General features: G+C 36.4%; 1 protein-coding gene and 1 long non-coding RNA gene across 7 annotated transcripts in view; one reads left to right on the top strand and one right to left on the bottom strand.

Moving 5' to 3' along the window:
• LOC306800726 overlaps nucleotides 1-24,350 on the bottom strand; it is a 599,049-nt gene that overhangs the window by 79,746 nt on the left and 494,953 nt on the right. The gene's annotated exons all lie outside the window — the stretch shown is intronic.
• Nucleotides 1-24,350, top strand: part of ATP2B1 (ATPase plasma membrane Ca2+ transporting 1) — a 58,740-nt gene that overhangs the window by 22,206 nt on the left and 12,184 nt on the right. For all 6 annotated transcript variants that reach the window (XM_079304844.1, XM_079304841.1, XM_079304845.1 and 3 more), the window contains exons 2-15: nucleotides 3,642-4,052; nucleotides 8,828-9,025; nucleotides 9,814-10,068; nucleotides 10,149-10,274; nucleotides 10,635-10,778; nucleotides 13,681-13,719; nucleotides 14,076-14,237; nucleotides 15,601-15,815; nucleotides 16,880-17,122; nucleotides 19,378-19,619; nucleotides 22,033-22,270; nucleotides 23,147-23,326; nucleotides 23,418-23,505; nucleotides 23,790-23,896. In XM_079304844.1, the coding sequence (XP_079160970.1) occupies nucleotides 3,848-4,052; nucleotides 8,828-9,025; nucleotides 9,814-10,068; nucleotides 10,149-10,274; nucleotides 10,635-10,778; nucleotides 13,681-13,719; nucleotides 14,076-14,237; nucleotides 15,601-15,815; nucleotides 16,880-17,122; nucleotides 19,378-19,619; nucleotides 22,033-22,270; nucleotides 23,147-23,326; nucleotides 23,418-23,505; nucleotides 23,790-23,896 (2,442 nt within the window). In that variant the 5' untranslated portion in view covers nucleotides 3,642-3,847. The remainder of the gene's footprint in view (nucleotides 1-3,641; nucleotides 4,053-8,827; nucleotides 9,026-9,813; nucleotides 10,069-10,148; nucleotides 10,275-10,634; nucleotides 10,779-13,680; nucleotides 13,720-14,075; nucleotides 14,238-15,600; nucleotides 15,816-16,879; nucleotides 17,123-19,377; nucleotides 19,620-22,032; nucleotides 22,271-23,146; nucleotides 23,327-23,417; nucleotides 23,506-23,789; nucleotides 23,897-24,350) is intronic.

Genomic DNA, 24,350 nt, shown 5'->3' with positions numbered 1-24,350 from the left:
AATCTATAGTCTCTTCATGATTTGTAAGCATCTCTACATGCAGACTTCTGCTTAGAGCTTTTGCTTTTTCCAGCCCAACTACAGAAGCTTCTGATGTTGTTGAGCTTCCAACACTGGTAAAATTGTCTAACCTTTGTTTAATGGGTTATGGGTTTGAATTAGTGTCTTTGTCTGGTAGCAAAACACAGTCCCTTAGCAATAAACAGTAATTTGGTTTGGGTGAGGAAGTTACTCCTCATAAGCAGCTACAATGGTGTGATGTGTCACTGAAGTTACCACAGCTAAAAAAGCAGCAAGGTATTCTCTGAGGGATTTACATAAGAATCTGAATCTTACCTGTGAGAGTAAGATTCAGTGTGCTGCTACTGAAATGTGCCTCTGCAGTTCAAGTTTTTAGTCACTTGAGTGTGACAGAGAATAGCTTTTAAAGTTATTCCCAGTCTCAATAATACAAAGGGTTAAACAAAGTGCCAAAGGATTATCTGAAAGTTGGTGTGTCTAATGAAAGATAGACATCTTAATCGTTTTGTATGCAGTTTGTTTAAGCTGGACACTAACAAAACTTCAACTGAATTACACTTTAAGTAGGCTGGAACTTCAGCAGTGGTGTATAATTAGTTTTAGCTTGATAACTGTTGCTTGAATTTAAAATTTGAGATATTAATAGATTGAAAGTTTGAGGTGAGTTGCTTTAAACTATAGTGCTTCAGAGCTCATGCTGTTCAGTTATTTCAAATGGCTGATGCAATAATTGAGAACTGAAACACTGATGAAAACAAAATATCTCATTAGTTGAGACGATAAATGCTATTAGATGATCTTTGTGGCTTTAAAATGCACTTTCTTTTATGCTACTAAATTTCAGTCAATAATTTCATTATGCATTGCCACTAATGTTACAAAAGTGGACTCTTGGAATTTGCTATAACAGGAATTGATTGAATGTTGTGAGATTTTACATCAAGACTGCATTAAGGATATTTCTTAAAGGAAGTTTCTTTGCTGATTCCCACAGAAAAATCTGTGTTAAGCTCTGTTCTATACCTGTATGACAAGAAGCCATTGTCCTCTGTTGGAATGTCTGGTGAAAAGGGTTTACGGAAACAGATCCTGGTCTGATTTTGTGTAAAAATTGGTGATGTTTAATCAAGTTTTTGTGATCTGGAGCAACATTACACTTGTTCAGTATTCAGAATTTGAAGTCTTCATACTGTTCCTTTCAATTTTCCACAGTTCTTTGTTAACATGGATGTACTAAATAGTTTGTATCACTACTAGAGTTGATCTGTAAAACTTCAGTGTTTTCCTAGTTAATGCATGCTTATTGAATTTGCTTGTGAACCCTAAGGGTCCATTGGTATGTTAGGATGACATTTACAGCATATAGAAGAGAATCCCCTTCAGTATAAACTTATTAATGACTAATCTGGATTATTATTGATCAGTAAAAATTGATATAGAGAGGCTAGAACTGGAGTGCAAAGTTATGACTAAACAGAGTTACTGCTCTTCAATTTAGTTGCACATGAAAGCAAGTTTTGCCTACTCTATTTATAGATATGGAGAGAGAAAGTTAAAATTTTTGAGGACAAGTGAACAGTGACTAGGGCTATAGCTTTTATTATCCTTTTTTTTTCTTGGATTTGGGTGTGTTTGGGCATCAAGTACAGGGTTCCTGCTAGAGGCTTGTACAGAGCTTTTCTTAATTAAAATTGAATCAAGTTTGATGTAATTGGTTGTGGGGCTTCTGCTAGGTCTATTTTTGCCTAATTAGCAGCTGCAGCATCTTCTCCATAGCTATACAAACTCATTTGCCTGATCTGCTTCTTGTTATACTGTCATAGCTTATGATCAGATGCCAGCTGATAAATCCTCCTAGGCTGCCAGCTGGACAACAACATCCAGCTTTTGGACAGCAGATAACAATGTAGTGTGTCTTTAAAGAAAACTCCTTCATGAAATTGCATGAAATTCTTCACTTGCAGGATACACTAACAGAACTCATTAGAGTCTTAATCAAAATTACATCCTAGCATGTAGACTAACACCATCATCATGTACTCTTTAACTGTTTTCTTGCAAGTAACAAACAATGAAGATTTAAAATTTATTCTTAAATTGAGAAATTTTCTGATATTAAAGAATGTTGGAAGTTTTATGCAAGTGAATATTGATTGCTTTATGTTTTTTGTCACTCTGGAAAACAGCCATGGACAGTGGTTTTCTCAAAATCTCCTGTGACAGGAAGAGCAGTTGCAGTTGTGGAAGTTGTAGTAGCTCGAGTGACATAAATTCAGGGGCTTACAGTGTCAATGATTGCTCCCAGTGCCAACAAAGTACTGGGGCATGGTGCTTTAAATGGTAGATTTAGTACAGCTGCAACTGATTATTTCCAGAGCAGAAATTTGAGTCTGTCCTGGAAGTGAGAAAATTTCTGGTAATTGTGTGCTTGTATCTTTACTTCAACATAGACTCTGCAGTTCAGCCAAACAGACCTGTAACCTGGCAGGGAAGTATCTAGAAATTTTGTTTGATGATGCTTTGCCCTTTGTATTTTTGCCTTTGCTACGTGTATGACACCTGAGGATCTTGTTGACCTGCAAGTGTCCAAGTTATTGTTCCTGAGCCTGGCAGTCATGTTTTGTGGGGGAATATGTTGTTACACATGCTCATTGCACTCCATTATGCCAATACAGCTGACTTACATGATCAGACATCTCGTTTTTGCACACAGCTAATCTTCACACAGGCATGAGGAGTTGGTGTGTGCACTGCACTGTTGTGTAGCTCCATGTGTACATGCAAGATGTGTCAGCTGAGCAGGGATTATTATATATATATTATATATGTGCAAGTTCAGAGTCCTGCGGCTAGATGATAATTTCTCAGCTACAATGCACTGGTCATCTGGTGGAAGAACTGCTCTGTCTCCTCATCCCCTCTGTAGAAAGGTGGTACTGTGCCATTTTCCCCTCTCTTCAAAAAATTAAATGGAGATACTGTGTGATGCTTGAGTTGTGATGAAGTGGGCTGGAGCAGGGCTGAAACTCCATGGACATCAAAAATTTATTAAGAGCTACATCTCTGCTTGAATATATAATCCTACTAAGAATACAAAAGTACTTTGTATGTGGGCTAGCTCAGTGTTGAAGTTGCTTTTCTTGTTCTTTTCTTTTGCCATTTCTGATTAATGGGAACACAAGAAAGCTTGTTCTTCCCAATTTCTGAGGGGTGAGAACATCGTTGGAAAGTGGGGATTTTTAATGAGCCTGTTCTTTCTCCATGTGACATTACTTGTGGATGCTACAAGCTCCATTTCCCTGGAAACAGATTTAATTTTAGGTATTTTTAAAGGTTGCTGCTTGATGATGAACCATATGGACATATGAAGGAAAATGCCAGTGTTAAAGGCAACAGTTGTTGCAAAGTTAATGATTTAATGAAATCCAATTATGCAAGGTTGTTTTGAGATGAGAAACATCCATTTCCTTTCTTGTCGCTCTGTGGAATGCGAAGTAAAAATATTATAAGAAATTAAAAAAGAAATTTGTTCTGTAACCTCAGTACAAAGAGAAAGGGCTGTCTTACAATGCATTTCAGCTGTTATGTAACTGAACTGGATTTATTTATTCTCTCCCCAGACTGTACATGCCTTTTGGCTTTGGGGAACGAACGCGCCATGGGACAACCTCAAAGATCTCTCTCCAGACGGGCTCTCTTGCTTGGGTGATGTGTCTGCTCTCCTGACTGTCTTCATACCCAAAGGATTTATTTTCCTTTTGGAAATATTTTAAGTTGAAATTTTGTTCCTCACTGGAAACTGTCTACGCTAAAGACTGCATGCATCATGGGTGACATGGCAAACAACTCGGTTGCATATAGCAGCGTAAAAAATGCTGTAAAAGAAGCTAATCATGGAGATTTTGGAGTTACTCTTGCAGAGCTCCGTTCTCTTATGGAACTTCGAGCTGCAGATGCACTGCATAAAATACAGGAATGCTATGGTGATGTACATGGCATCTGTACAAAGTTGAAAACTTCACCAAATGAAGGTAAGTAAATTTTAACACCTACTGAGAAAACTTCATTTAGAGAATGCCTTAGTCAGCAAACTGCTTTTTTTAATAGACTAAAGTTAGTAAAAGCATTTTGGTTACCATGACAAAATATTGCTTCTTGTTCCTTTAAGACAGAAGTATTCCTCCACAGTAATAAATAAGCAAGAGTTTTTTCTGTTGGTCTAACTGCATGTGAGATATTGTATCAATGCAGATGCACTTGGAACAAAGTTCACTGGTGTAGACATCTGTTGTGTACAGCTATGCAGCACAGCAGTGTTCAACTCACTGTGAAAGTATCTGTTTTCTGATAAGTTTATATCACCTATAGTTCACAATTCAGATCATGCTGTTGTAGAGTCCAGGGGTTTAATAATCTTGTGCAGGGCTTATTAATCCTTTTGTGTGGCTACCTAGTTCTTGGATTTGCTAATGCAGCAATTGTAAAACTGATTATGTGTTTTCTGTTTGTGCTATGCTGATTTCTTAATAGCAGGATCTATTTTTTAAATCTGCAGTATTTCTGTAGATTTCATTTGAGCTAGGCAAAATATCTGTCAATATAACTTGAAGCATTAACATGCTCTCTTAGAAGAATTTTGCAAAGTGATCACACAATCTTATTCCCTAGAAATAAGCATCTCTTATGGAATCTTTACCATGTTGGACTTAGTGGCATTCTGTAACATGTAGCTACATAATGCTTTTGCTATCCAGAGTTATTACGCCAAAATAGACTATAAAATGTGAAGAAATGAGTAAATAAATTCATTAAGTCTCCTTCTTGAGAACCTTCCAGAAGTTCTCCTTAAGACTTGCCTTTTTCTTGTTGCTTTCTTCCAATGTTAATGAAAACTATTGAGTATATTTTTGGAAGATGAAAGTCATACTGCATAAGGTACTGTGGTTTCTACATACTGTAGTACTTGCAGTACACTGTACTTAAATAAAAATATCTAAAAACATTAGCTGAAACTTACTGTGAAGTCCTGCTGTTGAGAGCAATTGAGCAGTACCAAAATCAAGATTTTGGCAAATTATAGTGTCTCTGCATTTAAGGACTCACATAGATTTTAACCAATGTGGTGTCATGTTGGTGGCAGTAAAGTACCTGCTGTCTTAATCCTGGAGAGCCCTTGCTTTCTGTTCTTCAGAAATGCTATGGACAGATTTGCCTTCTTGGACCAAGAGCAGCCTACTAATGCCGTAAGGTACCTCTGGGTACATCTGCATTTAGCATGTTTTGGCTTGATCTGCTTTTGAAGCCAGACTCCTGATTTCCAGACTCCTGAAATTATCAGCACATGAACTGGGTTCCTCTTACCAAACTGAAAGCAGCCAGCTGATGTGGCTGAGCTACCATTGAATGGGAGTAGACCAGTTTCAGGATGAAGAAGTTTGTAAAACATGAGGGGTACAAACTTCTGTTTCTTGGCAATTATAAAGGACAGTGCATGTGTGTGAAGCACTGTAGTGTATAAGCAGTGCAGCACATCTCAGGAACAACAGGCTCTTGTTACTCAGACCTGTTGCACAGTATGGAAAGGCAGTTTCCTTTCTCAGTGAAAGGGATATAGTTTTCTGCAACTGGGAATTAAACATAGTTGAGTTCTGTTAGTTATCTGTAAGGCTAAAGGTCCATTATTACTGTGAGCTAGGTGGACATACAATTTCATATAGCCACCATGCACTAAGCACCAAATACCTCATGTACTGCAGGATTCACTTTGTTTCTTAATGTAACAAACATACAGGTTGACACGTGGGAGTGATGGGTGCCAAGGGGTGGATGTCCTTTCCTGCAGACTGTGCTGTGCTGAGGGCTGTGTGATCAAGGCCTTTCACTTTCAAAAGGATTAAACATTTAGATGTACACTGCAATCAGTTACATACAATCACTGACTTAATAAAAGGGCACCATCCTTTTTCAAGTGTGAGAGAAGCTCATAAGCACACCAAAGACTCAACAATTGAGCATGTTAACAGGCTCAGAAAAGGTTAATTAAGATAAGTTAGAATAGCATTCAACAGAGGTGTCATTTTGGCTCTAAACCACAACAGGAAATTTTGAGAGTCAGCCTCTCTGTCAGGTAACCTGCTATAAACTTTCTGGAGGTAGTACTGGAGAGCTCTTGTAAAGGTTGAACTAGGTCTCCTCTGTTGTCAAATTCAAATCATAAGTATAGAAGGAGAGACAGTACTAATGGAAAAAAGCTTAGGGAAGATCTTGCAGAAAACTGTTATTTGTTATGCTAATACTGGCTCTCTAAAACCTTGTATGTATACCTGCAAGGCTCTATGACATTTTTTTTTCCTAATCAGATGCTTTCTTTATGACATGACACTCTTAGCACTAAGTAATTACCAGTGGCTTCACAGGAAAAGTACAGGTAGTTCTGACATGGTACACAGTGGATGGATTCAGCTTGTTCCATTTCTTGCTGTGAAGTTGTTGACAATGTAAGACAACGTCTGTTTTCAGGCAAAATTTGGATCAAACTTATCTGATTTGAAATGAGAAATGGGAACAGTCCTTTACCAATATTACTTAAAAAAGAAAGACACTGAGCAGACTTTATTGCTTACATGTAAACAAATGTACAAAATGAATGTTTGACATATCTTTAGTAGCAAAAGTCTTTCTAATGTTCAGGACAGATATAAATGTTTATAATAATATTTGAATATGAAACATTAACTAGTCCTTTGGCTAATATTTTTCAAACTTAACCCCAGATAACATAAATTACTGTAGTTAAGACACAGCATTAAGAATAAAATGGCAGTAGTTTTGACCTCAGGACTGTAGATTGTGAACTGTGAAATTGCCAGCTGTGTGTTAAATGTAGGAAGTTAAGTAATGCATGGTGCATTATAGTTTATACTAAAAATACAAATGGTTTTTGTCTCTGCTAGGCTTATTTACTAATCTTTGCTAAGTGGTTCTGATAGTAGCTTGACTTCATAGCCTCATTTGGAAGCACTTTTTATTCTTCAAAGACCTTTGCTGTATATTTCTGATGTTCTGCACTGTGGTACCCTGCAAAGGGAGGATGTTGCTAACATTAGGAGTATATAAATTTCTGAATTCTGCCATGTAAAAGGAATAGAGAGGTAGTATCTTTTGCAAAATAGTAATATGGCCCAGCCTTTTGGAATGACCACACTGTCCTGAGTTTCTGTAGACCCTGTAATGTATAGCTTAATTTTGGAAATAGTCTTGCAGTGCTCTTTGAATTGAGAGTGAAAGTAAGCACCTTAAAGCTTGAACTGCAAGAAATGTAAGGTTATGGCTAATGTGTGCAATTGCTCCTTTGTATTAAGCCTTCAAAGACATGAATTCAAGCTGAATTGAACACTGTTAGAAAAAATGTAATTTATCATCTACACAGAGTATGTTTAATGTAATTTAATTTAATAATGAGGAGATCTGCACATAGTTTTCAGTTAAGTGATTCCATAGCAGTTGTTAAAAACTGAACTTTGCAGTTCAGTAGCCTTTTCAAAGTGTATTCAAATAAGTGATGATTCTAGGAAATGTCTGTTAGAGGTGTTAAATACCCCCTTAAATTGTGAAAGCAGTGACTGCTGTTCTTACTTATTACCTAGTATGTTTGCAACACTTGCTTTATCACTAAGCAGTTGGGATAGCTACTAAAAAAATTACTACTAAGAAAACAGTTGTCAAAGCTGGTGTTGATCATAACCTTGGGGTCAATATGACTGAAGTACCCAGACCTTTGCTCTCAACATGCCTTGAAGTTGGGCAATTTTGATTGAAAAATGAGCTAGTAGCTAAACCCTGAATGGTGGGTTAGTCAGATGGAAACTTTTAGAGGAGTAGACAGGAGGTATAATCATAGGAGACCTTGAGTGCATGACCTTGCACTGAAAATACTTTGTATTCCTTTGTTTTTAAGATCATGGCAAGCTCTTGAAACATGCTTAGACTTTTGTGTAGGCCCCTCTCTCTTGTCTGCTGGTGTCCCTTAATAATGGTACAAGAACTGAGACAGAGGAGGACTCAAATATGCCATATTAGAAAGAAGATAGGTATAAAAATGAGGTGACTGACCTGGCATAGTGCTAAATGTGGGCCCTCTCTGTGTGAGAAGAGATAAAAAGAAAGTGAAACTTCAGAAGAGCAAATAACTTGAGTCCAGGTGGAAGCAGCATCATAAATCTTTCCACATGATGCCTGCAGAGCTTCAACTTTTAAGAGTATTTATATAATATTTAGTATTGAAATACAATAATTATAATAGTTACATTTTTAATTATAATAAACATCTCATTATAAATGTTACATTACTTTTAGGATCCTAGGATGTTGTCTCTGAATACAGAATCCCTACACTGGGAACCAGAGCTGCCTTCAAGGGCTGTGGTCTTGCTAAAGCTTTATGGTGCTACTCAGTCTCAATAGTAGTAACTCTACTAATGATCTTGTCTTGCAAACTTGTTTACTTTGAACGAAGGTATGTGTGTTATTATTACTCTTCCTATGTCATATTAAGTGACATATTAAGCAGGTAGACCATCAACTTTATTTTGGCAAGGTGAGAATTGTGAAATGTAACTGACTTTCTATAGTGACTCTGATTTAAGGGTATTGCTTATGTAATTATATGTTTGAGATGTGGTGTTTTTGGTATTTTTACTGAAATATGGAGTGGGACTTGATTCCATGAGTGGGAAACTTCAGTCATTTCCTAATGTGAGAGTGAAATGTGTTTAAGTGTCACTAACTGCATCTTATTGTTAAATAGGTTTAAGTGGAAATCCAGCAGATATAGAAAGGAGAGAAGCAGTTTTTGGAAAGAACTTTATACCTCCTAAAAAGCCAAAAACATTTCTTCAGTTAGTATGGGAAGCACTACAGGACGTTACGCTAATTATATTAGAAATTGCAGCTGTAGTATCCTTGGGCCTTTCTTTTTACCAGCCTCCAGGAGGAAATGAATCATGTAAGTAAAACTTTTTAAAAAGTGGCTATCTACTTTTATTATACTACTGAGTTTCCTGGTTCAACATGCCTATTCTGTAAATCTGATGGGAGACAGTAAATCAGTGGAAAAGCAGCTTATTGTACTTTATCGACAGCACATTACTAAAACTCTAGATTGCCTTAAAAGGGCAACGTGAGATTTCCTTGGTCATGATCTGGTATTATTCTGACCAAAGGTAAATTGCAAGCGGCTGGAACAAGGACTTGTTTGAAATCCAGTCTCTGTGCAAGTGGGGTGTTTTTTAGCTTTGCATTAAATATTTAAGCAATTTATAATTTGCAGTCATGGGCTTTCTTTGGGAAGTCAGCAAGTCTTAAATTTTCCTTGATTTGTGATATGGCACTTGTAACTTTATAATTTAAGAAGTAAAGCTGTATTTATTCTTCCAAACAGAAAAATAAAAGGATTGGAACTTGATTTAACTGAATTTTTGCAGTGATACCTGGTTTGTTAAGACAAATGTAAAGTGGGATTTGTTGGCAAAGCAGAGTGTTTTTTACCAGTCTGGCATTCTTATGCCATCATTTAACAAAACAAGGACAGATAACTTTCTCTATATCAACTTCTCTTGTGTTCAGATAAAGCAGGGTGCTTTAATTTCCTCAAGTTGCTCTAGCTTTCAGGTTCTTTTGCTTCTTTGTGTGCTACTCTTATGGAAGCAAAGGTAAAATTACAAAGAACTTCAGAACTTTCATTGTTGAAATATCTTTGTGAACTTTCTTAAATCTAAAACCTGTTTTCTGCAGTATGTGGATCAGTAAATGTTGGTGAAGAAGAGGAAGAATCTGAAGCAGGTTGGATTGAAGGAGCAGCAATCCTCCTATCTGTAGTTTGTGTGGTGTTAGTAACAGCTTTCAATGACTGGAGTAAAGAGAAACAATTTCGGGGATTGCAGAGCCGTATTGAACAAGAACAGAAATTCACTGTCATCAGAGGTGGCCAAGTCATCCAAATACCAGTAGCTGACATAATTGTTGGAGATATTGCACAAGTGAAATACGGTAAACATATTTTTAAAGTTGAACTTTCTTATATTTTTAAAAAAGGAACAGCAGTCAACAAACCCAGTGATCTCTTGTAGGTGACCTTTTACCGGCTGATGGTGTGCTCATTCAAGGAAATGACCTCAAAATTGATGAAAGCTCGCTGACTGGGGAATCTGATCATGTTAAGAAGTCTCTGGACAGAGATCCTATGCTGCTGTCAGGTGTGTAGCATTTGGCAATTTTTGAATAATGTAGTTTATTTCTTTAGTAAGCTGAGGTTAAAACTAGGAATTTTTAAAAAATCTAGGTTGACTCCTAGAATGATCCCAAACCAACCCAACAAGTGCAAACTTTGTTGGAGTGATCAGACCTATAAAACTGACAAACACTTTGTGTAGTTGTTTATGGGTTTACTTTCCAGACAGCTTTGGCAGTTAAAGCTCTAGGGAAGCACAGTGGTATATATACATAGCTCACTGTTTCATCAAAGTCAAGTTTAAAAACTTGTTTTTTCAATGTCCTTTTGTGCTCTGCCATATAACTGCTCAAGTCTCAGTAGAAAACCCAATTCCATCTTTCAGGCACACATGTGATGGAAGGCTCTGGAAGAATGGTGGTTACTGCTGTAGGTGTGAACTCTCAGACTGGAATCATCTTTACCTTACTTGGGGCTGGAGGAGATGAAGAGGAGAAGGAGAAGGAAAAAGAAAAGAAGGAAAAGAAAAGTAGGCATATTAATCTTAAATACCCTGATGGTGGATGGAGTGGGAGTGGGGATGGTGGTGAACTTTTGAATGTTACTGGACAAAACATTCCACTCATCCAAAGCCAGAAACCTTTTTAAAATAACTCATACCATCTGTAGGTTTCACAGGAAAAACAGCTTAGGTCCAATGACCTGAGAGTGCACCACTAGTAATAACTCTTGTTACATAGAACTTAGTTAAATTTCAGATCTCATTGATCAGTCAGAGTTTGGAAAGTTTGCAATTCCTAACCAGGCATACTTACCATGTATAAATAGTTAAACTCTCATCTTGTGCAACTTCAAGGTGCATTGGTGTCTAAGAGCAAACACTTGTTTATGGCAAACAAATTACTATGAAGTTCAACCTAGTAAGTATCTAGTTCTGCATTTGACAGATAGAAAATGCCCCTTATAGGGAGTTCTTCTTTAACACTTGAAGGGAAGAAGCTTAGGTCTTTCATACTCCTGAGTTTGTGGATGGATAATTTAAACATATATGACTGATTTTGATAAAAAATAAGCAGACATTTTCTGTGGCAGTTTGAGTGGCATTTCTCCCACTCCTTTTCTTCAGAGCTGAAATTTTGAATGTTCAGAGATATACAAGAGGCAAATTCCTCATGGCACTTTCCTGTAACTTAGTTTTTAGAAGATTGAGGGGATTGTAACAGCATATTTTGGAGCCCTTCTGTGAAGAATGAAATGAGCTGTCTTCCTTATAATAAGGTCACTTATCTAACCCTAGCCTTTATCCCAAGAATCAAAGCTTAGAAATGTTTAGCAGCAATGTTTTGATAGTGCTGCTCACACAAGACATGTACAGGACTGAGCTTCATTGTGAAAATTTTTCATTAAATCATTATGAAATCTTCTGGATGGGACTAAGTGTGGGGCTTCTTGGCACTAGAACCAAAAATTGAAAGTATAAACCAAAGTATACTATATTTTATCAGAGGGATACAAGACAATGAAGGAAAATTCACACAGAAATGTGTTTTAAGATTCTCAGAGATTCTTCAAACTTAAGATTTTAAGATTTTTCAAACTCAATAGGCAATTGCTGTAATGTGTGCTATGTGCAGGAATTAGGATTGAAGATATTTTGTCTTGTCCTAACCCACAAATACTTTACAATGCTGACACTTCTTGAAACTTGAAAAAAAAATCCCCAAAAACGAGTGCGTTTCTTTACAAGTTGGAAAAATTGTTACAAGAAGAATAGAAGTTCTAAGTTAGTTTCAAGCTACAGCATGACAGCCAGCAGTAAAAGCTGACCTGCAACACTTGCAGTAATTAGTGTGAAACAGTTGCCATCCTGTGCTCTTCCTCTTACAGAAGAAGGAGAAGGAAACAAAACAGCAGTACCAGCTGCTACAGGAGATATGGAGAGGATTATAGCTTTTATTAATATTCTGCCAGTGTTTATTATTCTAAAAGCAGAAGTCTCTTTGACAAGTAGTGTTTTGGTGTATCCTAGGACCTGAACACTTATGGGGTTTTTTGTCTCCCAAGATAGACAGCTTCCTCTTTCCCTTAAGTTAGGTGCCTAATAAGATTCTCCTTGATAAAACTCAGGTTAAACTAAATTAGCTTCTCTGTGACTGTTAAGGAGATTAAAGGGACTATATTTAGCTGTCTGTGTATGGCAGGATTCAGAGTGAAAGCAAATGTATGTACAAGGAGTTACAAGTGACTCAAATGTAGAACTTCACTCTGAAAAGAGGAAGAGGGGAACTGGGAGAGAACAAATACAAAATTAGGAAACAATAATGAGCTCTTAAGAAGTCTGAGGTGACATCTTCTGGAGAAAGTGAACATGCTTTATTTTTTTCCATTCAGCTTTATGAGAATGCTGGGAGAAATCTTGTGTATAGAAATCAGACAGGGTCCAGAGGAATGGTGTAATGGAGGTATTAAATGTCATGCCAGACAGATAGCTTGATATTTTGATTTTCTGCTACCTGAGTACTCTTGTAGATTTCAGTCTACATAACCTGAGGCCAAAGACTTGTTGAATTACCAGTAATACTGAAAATGTTTGGGTTATGTTCTAAGTTTCTCAGTTTTGTGCTGTCATTTCAAGTTATCTCAAACAGTAATTATAACCCTTGCTTGCTCTTAGAAATAAAGTTTGTCACTTGCTAAACCCTCTAAAAACACACATGATATGTTGGTTTTCCAATTACCTTGAATATTTCACTTGTTAAATTATTTCATTATTTCACTGTCCTTCTTTATGATTTCTTGTTGAGCCCTATTTCTGAACACAGGTAGATGTGATATTTTATTATGAACTTGGGCTACTCTCACAGTGATGTTATCTTGCCTACAGATTATACTTATGTGTAAATAGGGTTAGCATAGATCCAGTAACTCAGTGCTGTACCTCCCCTAAGCTTTGCTGTGGATTTATGAATATTTTATACTGCAGTACCTTCTGCAATGTTGTACAGAAGCACTGATTCTCAAAGTTTGCACCCTGCAGTTAATTTACAGAGGTAGTCAGATACTGGTGGCAAGTACTAGCAGAACACAGCGAGATGAAAGCCACCAAAATCACTTAATTGTCACAAATATCTTTCCTAGAAAAACATGTCAGGAAGTCTTTTGTAAAGCTTTCCTCATAAGTGTCAATATCAGAAATTTGTGCAAACTTGACCAAAGTAGATTAACACTCCAGCAATCTTGTATGGGAAAAGTCAAGTCCAAAAAGTTCCATTAACTGTTTCTGTAAGCTGACATATGTGTTACTTTTTTTTTTTTTTTTTAATGTGGTTTCTTGTTTTAGCAGAGTAACATACTTATTATATAAAATCATAAATAAAATAATGAATTCTGCACAGCCAGCTTAAAACATAACATGTTTCCCTCTCTGACAGGTAAAAAGCAAGATGGAGCTGTTGAAAACCGTAACAAAGGTAAATGCAAGTTCTCTGATTTTCTTGTAACTATCTGTTTTCTAAGAGCAAAGGTGATGAATACAGACTTTCCTATAAAAATGCATATTGAATCCTTACATAGAAAGCACTTATGGTAAAAATGTCATAAATGAATCTGCCCAAAACAAATGCTTCACTGAACCTGATATTCTAGCACCTATACATAATACACTTCTTTAAACATTCATGTGTAGTATGGCCTCTCTGGACACAAGATAATACTCTGCTATTATATTTAGTGGAGCTGGGTATTAAGCTTTTTAGGTGTCCTTGATTTGGGAGACTCACCTAATGGATTTAGGGAGATTAAATTTTTCTTTGATCTTAATTTCTAGCTAAAGCTCAGGATGGTGCAGCCATGGAAATGCAACCACTGAAGAGTGAGGATGGTGGAGATGGAGATGAGAAAGACAAGAAGAAAGCAAACTTGCCAAAGAAGGAAAAGTCAGTTCTCCAAGGCAAACTCACAAAGCTCGCAGTTCAGATTGGCAAAGCAGGTACTGTGTCTCAGTACTCTCCTTATGTTGATGTTAAAAAAAGTTGGAATATGCATAGTTTGTGAGGAGATAAAATAATCAAACCACTCAAGGCTGGCTACTTAAGTGCAAAATTCTAATGCATTGAAGTATGTTGTTGTGCCTGAGTATGCTGATGGCCTCTCAGGCTATGTCATGTGGATGGCTTTTATTTTTCTTAATTTAAATGGATTCAGGCTTTCAAGTGCCAGCTTCTAGGAGGAGGGAAAATTCCAGCTTCATAACATTGGACAACGGTTACAAAAGATCTCTTTAGGTTAGATCTAGCATTTAGCAATACCAAGAGAACTGTAAGTTGAGTGAAGTCTGGAAAATGTGGTAGAGTCAGCAAGGTTATCTCTGGTACTTTCAGAGGCTTAGAATTTTCCACTTAACATGTGCCTTGCTGATACATAACATTTTAATTGACTTCCTACTTTTCTATCAGCTAATATTCATCTGCTTTGTCAAAATATTTGGTAGATTGTTGCCACTTGAAAGTAGGCTAAAACAACAGTAAAGTTCAGTATAAAATTTTGGCTATATTATCTTGTGTGTAGTGGTTTAATTCAAGTATTTCAGGATTTATTTTGGTCCATGTAGAATTGTTGAAAGGTTCAATCTGGGGAGGAATTTCAAGAAGACATGTAGCCCAGCCCACAGCTCAAGAAAGGTTGACTTTAGCATTTTCATCATTAGACAGTTGCAGCCTGAAATAGAGCAATGAAATTTTTATTTGTAACACTCTGCAGTTGTGTATGGTGGTGTTAATTTTTCATTGAGATAAAAAAAATTCCATTATTTGTTTACTGTAAATAACTGTCCTTGTCAAAGAATTTTTTTTTCATATCTTCCAAGAAGGTCTTGTTTTCCTCTATGTGCCTTTTGACCCATTGTAGTTCCCCTCACAGCTTTAAATACTCATCTACTTCATGCATGGATTTTCCTGTCCTCCTGCTTTGAGACTGCACTGAAGCACTCTACTGAATCAGTCAGCATAAAATTGGTGAAGGCCTCCTGAATTTTTTCACTTCTTATTCTGCTAAGTCAGTTGACTTTACATATTGATCTGTCCTGTTACTAATTAGCTTCATGCTTTTCAATTAAATTGGATGGGAAAAAAAAAAAAGATTTCTAGGAATTTCTAGGTGAAATGCATGAGGAAATACTTGCATTGGATGCTGGAACACCTCTGAGAACTATCTCAATGTTTTGACTTGCCTGTTTGAAACCTTAACTCTAGATTAGCTTGTCTAAAGGTAGAAGTATTTGCATGTGTCCATAATCTGTATTGCCAAATTTTTGAGATACTTTCTTAAAATTGTTTATTCTCTTTTTTAACAAGGTTTGTTGATGTCTGCAATCACAGTCATTATCCTTGTGTTATATTTTGTAATTGATACCTTCTGGGTTCAGAAGAGACCTTGGCTTGCTGAATGTACCCCAATTTATATTCAGTATTTTGTGAAGTTCTTCATTATTGGAGTTACAGTCTTGGTGGTGGCAGTACCAGAAGGTCTTCCACTTGCAGTCACTATATCTCTGGCTTACTCTGTTAAGGTAAGTGGGTAGAGGGCAAATCGATATTTTAAGAGTAGGTGGGTGTATTCAGTAGCTGTTAAATGCAAATTTAGTTATGCTGGATCACAGATAGGTATTATATCTACATATATATGTATGTATATCAGACTGGAAGAAGCTTTTTTTGTTTTCTGAACTGCATAAGAGTTCTTCTGTAAACTTTTCTGTAAATCTGAACTTCTGCCTAGATGATGTGTTAAACAACTACTATGAAAGCTTCCAGATTGAATTTTTTTTTATGACTGAATGTAAACTCAGTGTAAAGTGTAAAGCATTTTGTTTTCTGCTCATTGTACAGCATGTTTTTTAACTTAAGGTCTTCCTGTTGTTAATTTTCTTACTGAGCATGCTGAGACTGATTATTTAAAATCTAATTGTAAAGATGATGTGTGCTTAGGCTGTGTTCTAAATTAATGACTTACAGTGCTTTCTAGTAGTGGCCTCATTGTATCATTTGAAATTCATCTTCCTCTTAGTGGTGAAAATGCTACACAAGCCTATAAGAAAATAATTTAAAACAATATTTATCCTATGAAACTCATGTAACCTTCACTGTTTTAGTTGAAACTTTAGGCTCCTACTTTGTATTTGATTACAAGTCTGAATCTAGAATCTTTGAAATCTGTATTATCTGATTTTCAGATGGATCAAATAAGCTGCACTAGACTTTCTCTGTAAGCAGAAACGCATTTTAAACATTTTATCTGGTAAAGCTCAAACATCAGCTCTTCTCCATTTCTAAATATTGTCATAAACTGCTCCTAAAAGTCTGAATACATATCAATAGTCAGTGTGACATGCAGGTACAGGAGATTAAGGCTGTGTTTATGTATCTTGTTCAAAATGAAGTTTACTGCAACATAATGGACTTAGGGGAATCTATAGAGAAAGTGGCAGCTGCAAGTTCTTCCTCTGAAATGTGCCAGATGACTTAATGACCAAGTGTTTTCTAAAAGTGCTGTGTAAGACTGGGCCCCATAAATGAGAATTTCTGAAGTGAGGTAATGGTCATGGATTGCTGTTAACTGCTTTTATTTCTTTAGAAAATGATGAAAGATAATAACTTGGTGAGACATCTGGATGCATGTGAAACTATGGGCAATGCAACAGCTATTTGCTCAGATAAAACAGGAACATTGACTATGAACAGAATGACAGTGGTCCAAGCCTACATCAATGAAAAACATTATAAAAAAATTCCAGAACCAGAAGCTATTCCAGAGAAAACTATGGCTTATCTTGTGACAGGAATTTCTGTTAATTGTGCTTATACTTCCAAAATACTGGTAAGTGGATTTCTTCATTCCAATCAAGATAACTGAGTAACTTCCCAAAAGATGCAGATGGTCTGATGGCCACAGGCAGTTTCAGTGTAAATGTTTGGCACAATGCAGGGTAAGGTATTTTGTACCTGCTGTAAATTGCTCAACCATTCATTTGAAACTCAGTGGGGGGAAAAAAAAGCTTATTTCAGTTAGAACTGAAATAGAATCTCAAGATGATTCCCTTTCAAGATGTTTGCTTTTTAAGTGGGGCTGTTTACCCCACTTGAAGAGTGTCTTGGCTGGATTTGAGAGTTACTTAAAAATAAACATTAATGTAACTACAGGTAAGGATTTTAGTGGATTATTATTCCAGATACTGCTGTATAAGTTTATAAGCTTTAGAATTGTAACATATTTGCCAAAAACTTGTTTGAAACTTGAAAAATGCTTTGAAATGAAAGATTAATGGACTGTTACACATTTTAAATAGTGAATTATTTAATATTTTGTTTGTATTATTTTCTAAAAATCTAGACATGGCTTCCTTGCTCTAGTTATTCCAACATGTTGTACAACTTCCATTCTTTAGGCAGTAAAAATAATAAGTAGGATTTAGTCTATGAATTAGCATTTCAAGATTTTATAGAAGCCTCCACTATAAATGCTTTGTATAAAAATAGCATTGAAAACATAGTTCAAAAGCTACTTATCAGCCACTAAAAATGGTATGTCTGCAAGAATTTCCAAAATAGCAGTACTGGACAGCAGTGATTTCTCTGAAATAAGATGGAAATACTGTCATGAGTTACAGCACATGAGGAGCTTCACAGTCAGTTTTCTAAAGCTCTTTTGATATCAAGAAAAAGGTTGCTGTATGTAAGCTGACCAAATCTCTTATTACTACAATTTAAACTGAATTACATCCACTGCAGTAGAGTTAGTCTGCTTTACACAGTCAGAGAGGACTGAAAGGGACCTCTAGAGAGAACCTCTGATCCCACTCCTCCTGGTGAAAGCAGAATCAGTCAGAGCACATTGCACAGGGCACCCAGTCAGGATTTAAGAATCTCAAAGGATGGAGACTTTGCAACCTTTGGGCAGCCTGTTCAAGTATTTGATCACCCTTAAGAGTAAAATGTGTTTTCTTTCCATAAATGGAGTTTCAAAAGCTTCAGTTTGTATCCATTGCCTGTTGTCCTCTCACTGGGCACCACTAGAAAGTCTGGCTAGACAGTCCTTACCATTGTTCCAACCAACTGCCTTATTCAGGCATTTAATACACATCAAAAGGTTTCTCTCCCGGAGTGCTGCCTTCTCCTGACTGAACAATCCCAACCCTTTCAGCTCATCCTCCCATGTCAGGTGTTTGAGTCTCTGTAATATCTTTGTCTGGATGGCAGAACTTGGTGTCTTAAACTGCAAAGTGAACATTTTGAAAGTACAAGTATTCAGTACAGACAAATTCAAAATCTTGTAGTTCTGAACACTGAAAATGGACCACTGAGTTATGATTAATGTAGTTCAGCTCTAGCACCTGAGATATGTCAGATTGAGTAAGTGCTTCTCCCTATTGTGCTGAAAAAAACCCATGCAGTGTTATAGGTGTATAAACTCCAATATTTTGAGAGAACTACTTCTTTACTTATAGGACTAGTATGTGCATAATCCATATTGCTGAGATAAGAATCTTTTTCTGATATTAAAGGATTGGAAACTTGTTTCTGAACCCTTTCCAGTTAAATAGGCCACGGCCTGGAAAACAGAACTTGTAGTGAGACTTAAGAAGCTTAAAGACTTAGTTTGCTCAGAAGAAGGCTAACAGGTGATGTGGTCATAGTCTAAGTCATTGAAGAATTATTACAGGAGCACATACTTTAATTTAGCAGAAATAATGCCATTTAGCTTGCTAAAGTCAGCATATGTGAACTTATCTGTACTTTTAAAATACAAAATAATTGTTCAGGGTCTATACTCAATTGATCAGATAAATATTTAAAGTAATGGAAAATGTCTTTTAGAAAGGTCATGTTGGGATTGATACAAACTTAATGGGTGATTTCTGAAGAATTGAAAGATTTTAAATAGGTAAAGAAGTTACTTTAAGAAATAAGAAGTATGACTTTGGAGCATGACTCATAGGAATTTTTAAAGTAATTACTGAAAAAAGGAAACGTCCCCATCACAGAACTAAGCTTGTCCTTCCTTGTTTTCCAAGTGCTGTGCTTCAGTGGTTTCTAAGTTAACCTAATCAGTGATGGTTCTTGTTCTTCCTGCAGCCTCCTGAAAAAGAAGGTGGCCTACCACGTCATGTTGGAAATAAAACTGAATGTGCCTTGCTGGGATTGCTCTTGGATTTAAAACGTGACTATCAGGATGTTAGAAATGAGATACCAGAAGAGGATTTGTACAAAGTGTACACCTTCAACTCTGTTAGAAAATCGATGAGTACTGTGTTAAAAAACTCTGATGGCAGTTTCCGGATATTCAGTAAAGGTGCCTCTGAGATAGTTCTTAAAAAGTAAGAACAACTATTATTGTGATTCAGCACTTAAATTTGGCTAAATGTTGTAATGGGTGGGGAGACTGACCCTTGTGACTGCAGCTTCACAGCTTGTCTCCTTCCATTGTTTAACTTTCTACAGTAAGATGGGCCATTAGCACTCTAGTTACTTGACTTCAAACACCCCAGCCCTTAAAAAAAAAAAAAAAAAAAGAGACGGTCATGCTTTATTAAAACTATTTTATCTTTAGGTGTGGCTGATCAAAATGCTCACCTGCCTTCTACTGAAGTCCCAGTAGTTGATATGCCTAAATTCCAGGAATGACTTGTACCTTTGGAAAATGATTACTTTTAGTATATTACTGCTTAGACTAGGGAACTTTCTGTTCAAGTTGATCGTTTTAACAGTGGGTTGAACTTGAATGTTCGAGCAACTTGAGAGGTTTTAATATGACAAAGCAATTGCTTCCTTATCCATCTGCCCACCTATAAAGGATTTATTAAAATGAGATTAGACTTAGTGAGCGATTAGGCACCACTGGGACAAACCTTTATAGGTGTGAAGTCAGCTGTGGTAACTCCTAGCAAGGTGAGGAGAGACATCAAACATATTTGCATCATGTTCTCTAGGAACAGCAGTTGGTAGCCAGACCCATTTTGGCTCTAATGTCAAACTGTTTCTAGTCTGAGTAGCACATAGATGATATTCATCAGTTAAATTTTACATTTTTTCCTTGTTAATAGCTCCCCAAATCATTATCTAGCAATGTAGTAATGCACTAAAGAAAAAATATTAACTCTTATTTCTCATCAACTTTTGTGCTGAGAACAAAATGTCAATCTTTAAAGGACACTCGTTCTTCTTGATATGGAACTTAAATCTGAACTTTTTTTGCATAGCTAGATTTTAACCCAAATATTATCAATGAATAGGTATGCCTATATTCACATTGCTTCTACCTTCTGAAGTATTTTGTAACTTCTACAGTTCAGTTGTCCAATATTATAAGTCACTAGAACTCAGCCATCCCAGGCTCATATGGTCCACTAAATAACTGAAAATAGAAAATAATAAGGGCACTTGGCAAAGAGCAAGAAAACCCAGACTGATTTGGATGTTATAGGAATACTGAAACTTGAACATTCATAAGGCATGAATGAGTCATTAGTAAGTGTAGAAGAAAAGCAGAAACTTTTGCAAGTAGAACAATTTCTTTTTTCTTTCCTTATCACTTAGTCAAATATTTGAACTGAATTTCATTCTTCACATAGAACTTATTTATATGTATTTAGTCATTTTGGAATGTTTGAATTTGTCACCAGCCTTATGATTGCAGCTAACAGTAGATATCCTTAATGATTGCTGACATTTAAACAGATAAGTAAAATCAGAAAATTCAAATTTTAGTTATGATATGAATTTTGAACCTCTAAGGGACTGCTTAATTTGAATTTTCTGTATGAGGTGGAAACTTCTAGGGAATTCCCTCAATCCCTGGGCTATATGCTTAACTGCAACACTTGTCATCTTTGCAGGTCTGCGAGGTCTGAACTTCATATTTAATGAAAATAATAAATTACCCTTTTTTTCCCCCTATGGTGCTGTATGAATGCTAATTTGTAAAACTAATGCATAATGCTGTTACTTTATGGCAAAATTTTGTGAAGAACACATGAGCAAGACTGAATTTCTTGTTCAAAATCATTGGTAGTATTATATTCATGGCATCAATACTGGTAAAGTGCATATGCTGTGGCATTTCTGGCATGAAGAAACATAACTAAGAGAGCATGTATTGAAATGCTAGAGTGCATACTGGTGAATCTAGTCTCCTACACAAACATTTTAATCAGTTTCAATATTTGTGTTTAATTTCATATTTCACATTGCCTCACATACCAGATCCTCTGAATTCTCTGCAATTTAGAGGGGGAAGGGGAAGGGCTGCAAACTTGTTCTGAAGGGTAGCAGTACTTGATTTTGCTTATAGTGCTTTAAGTTTAGTGCTTGCTGTTCAAGCAGCACGTGCATGTTCTGAAAATGTGCTTTCTTCTGAGAGTCTATTGCTGTTAACAAGGTGGGATTATTTTGTTGAGCTTGAAACTGGATTGCCTGACTCAAACAACGCAGACACCTGTCTGTTTACTTACAGTGGAGAAATGGATACTTTTGGGAGGTAACTGATGTATATGTGAAATTCATTGGGCATTACTTTCATTCTAGGATGACTGGCTCAGTTACCTTTCTACAGAAAGTAGGTTTTGCAAGTGAAGAAATAAAAGATGATTACCTTAGAGATAACACTACTGGCTTTTTGTGCCTGAGTGTGTGAGTGCAGTGAAAACACTAGAAACTTCTTGGAGTTGACTAATGAGCCAAAGAGTGGGTTGAACCTCTGGTTAAAATTTGAAAATTCTAAATCTTTTCCAGGTGCTTCAAAATTCTGAGTGCTAATGGAGAACCAAAGGTATTTAGACCTAGGGACCGTGATGATATTGTGAAAACTGTCATTGAGCCAATGGCCTCTGAAGGTCTCAGAACCATCTGCTTGGCATTCAGAGACTTCCCAGCAGGGGAGCCTGAGCCAGAGTGGGACAATGAAAATGATATTGTCACTGGTCTGACATGCATTGCTGTTGTTGGGATTGAAGATCCTGTGAGACCTGAGGTAAGGTCACCAGCCAAGCTGCAGTGATTCTGTTACTCAGGATTCATGTTTTTCATCATGCAGAGCACAAGAAACTGAACTGCTATTGTATGCCTTAAGCATGGTTAATAAATTAAAATCTAATTTCTTGAAGGGAAAGTTAATGGAGCTATAAAAGCAGATTAAAACTACTTAATGTCACTTATGCTGTGTTACTGAAGCTCTCTACAAATTAATAACTTAAGGTACTTACTGTGCAGGATCTCAGCAAATGAAACAACTTATTTTTTTACCACTTGGGGTGTTAGGACTTTTGGTTTGAACAAGATTAGCCATTGTGCTTGTTAGCAGCTTCTCATGGGGAATGGTGGAGAGAGGTGAGCTTGTCAGCTGAGAATTGAGGGCAAGGAGTTTGGCTTGTGGTCGAGGTGTAAGGTTTTTCAATTGTGAAAGCTTTTATGCCACATGCATGTGGAAAATTGGGGCTGATCTAGACTAATGTCACTTCACAGTAAAAAGTATGGGTGAAGTAGTGGAGTATGAGCTGTAGTTTATTTGACATAATCATAAATAAAATGCCAGTGTTCAGTACAGCCTAATATGTCATGAGGATTTTTGTGGTATTTTTGAATACTGCAGTGTTTGAAAAATTGCAGGAGGGAGGGGAACAGACATAGCAATGGCACAAAGCCTTTTGCCAGAATTGCAATTTGTGTGGATTTAGGGAAAGAATTGTGGTATGCTACTTAATTTTTTTTAACATTCCATAACTACAGTCTTCATTTTAAAATAACAGTTATCCTGAGCTATAATCATTCCTTTCACTCACATGTCTAGATCTATTTAACAAATGCCCAGTCTCTGAGCCTGTGGGCTTTTTTTTTTCCTTGCTTACAGGTACCTGATGCAATAAAAAAGTGTCAACGTGCAGGCATAACTGTACGTATGGTCACAGGTGATAACATTAACACTGCTCGTGCTATTGCATTGAAATGTGGCATTCTGAACCCTGGTGAAGACTTCCTGTGTTTGGAGGGCAAAGACTTTAACAGGAGAATACGCAATGAGAAAGGAGAGGTAAGCACACTGACTCTCTCATCAAGCAGATCAGCAGATGTTCTCAGTCTCCTACATGTGGAAAATATAATCAATAATGCTCTTTCTGCAGATAGAGCAAGAGCGAATAGATAAAATTTGGCCAAAGCTTCGTGTTCTTGCAAGATCTTCTCCCACTGACAAACACACTCTAGTAAAAGGTAGGTAAAAATTCTCTGAGCTTCTAAGTAGAGCTAGATTTTTTTTTTTCCTTCCACTGCTTCTAGGAAAAATTAAAATTAGAACTGAACAATGGGAAATGTCTATGAAGGTGTTTCCAACTGATTTTTTTCCTTTCTGCTTGAGAATTTGAGCCAATGAGAAGGGTTTTTTTTTGTTTTTTTTTAATGATGGATAAATAAAAAATCTGTGTTTCTCTTTTAGATTAATTCTCTGCTGTGTTGTTAATTTGGAACTGTAACACTTTTATGTCATTTTATTTTAGGTATAATTGACAGCACTGTCTTTGACCAGAGGCAAGTTGTAGCAGTAACTGGTGATGGTACCAATGATGGTCCAGCTTTGAAGAAGGCAGATGTTGGATTTGCTATGGTAGGACTTTTAAAAATCCTCAGTATTTTGTCAATAGTTTATCAAATCACTTAAGATTACAGAACCTTGTTTCATGAGCCTAGTATACAACTATGGTAATGGAATCAACATTCCAACTTAAATGTGTTTTTATTTGGTGGAAAATGTCCTTGTGGCATTCACCACTGAATAAAAACTTTTAAAATGCAGATTGCCAATTACTTGCAAATTGAAAATATTTTACACAAAAGCTTGTTGCAAACTACTGGAACAGAATACTGTATATTTCTGGAACATTTTCAACATAAAAGAAAGTGACTTTAGACTGTAAATAGCATAATACTTGTTGATTTTGAGTAAAACTTGTACCTGATGTGGAATGAGCTTAATCATCTGTTTCCTATTCAAGGATACATAAGAATAAGGAAATACATAATGAAAGAGATTGCCAGTTCATGTTCAAAATGGCTTTGGA

This window comes from Erithacus rubecula (assembly GCF_903797595.1).
Source record: "Erithacus rubecula genome assembly, chromosome: 4".
Taxonomy (NCBI): Eukaryota; Metazoa; Chordata; class Aves; order Passeriformes; family Muscicapidae; genus Erithacus; species Erithacus rubecula.
The sequence above is the reverse complement of the archived record's forward strand: the minus strand, read 5'-3'. Positions and strand labels throughout refer to the sequence as shown.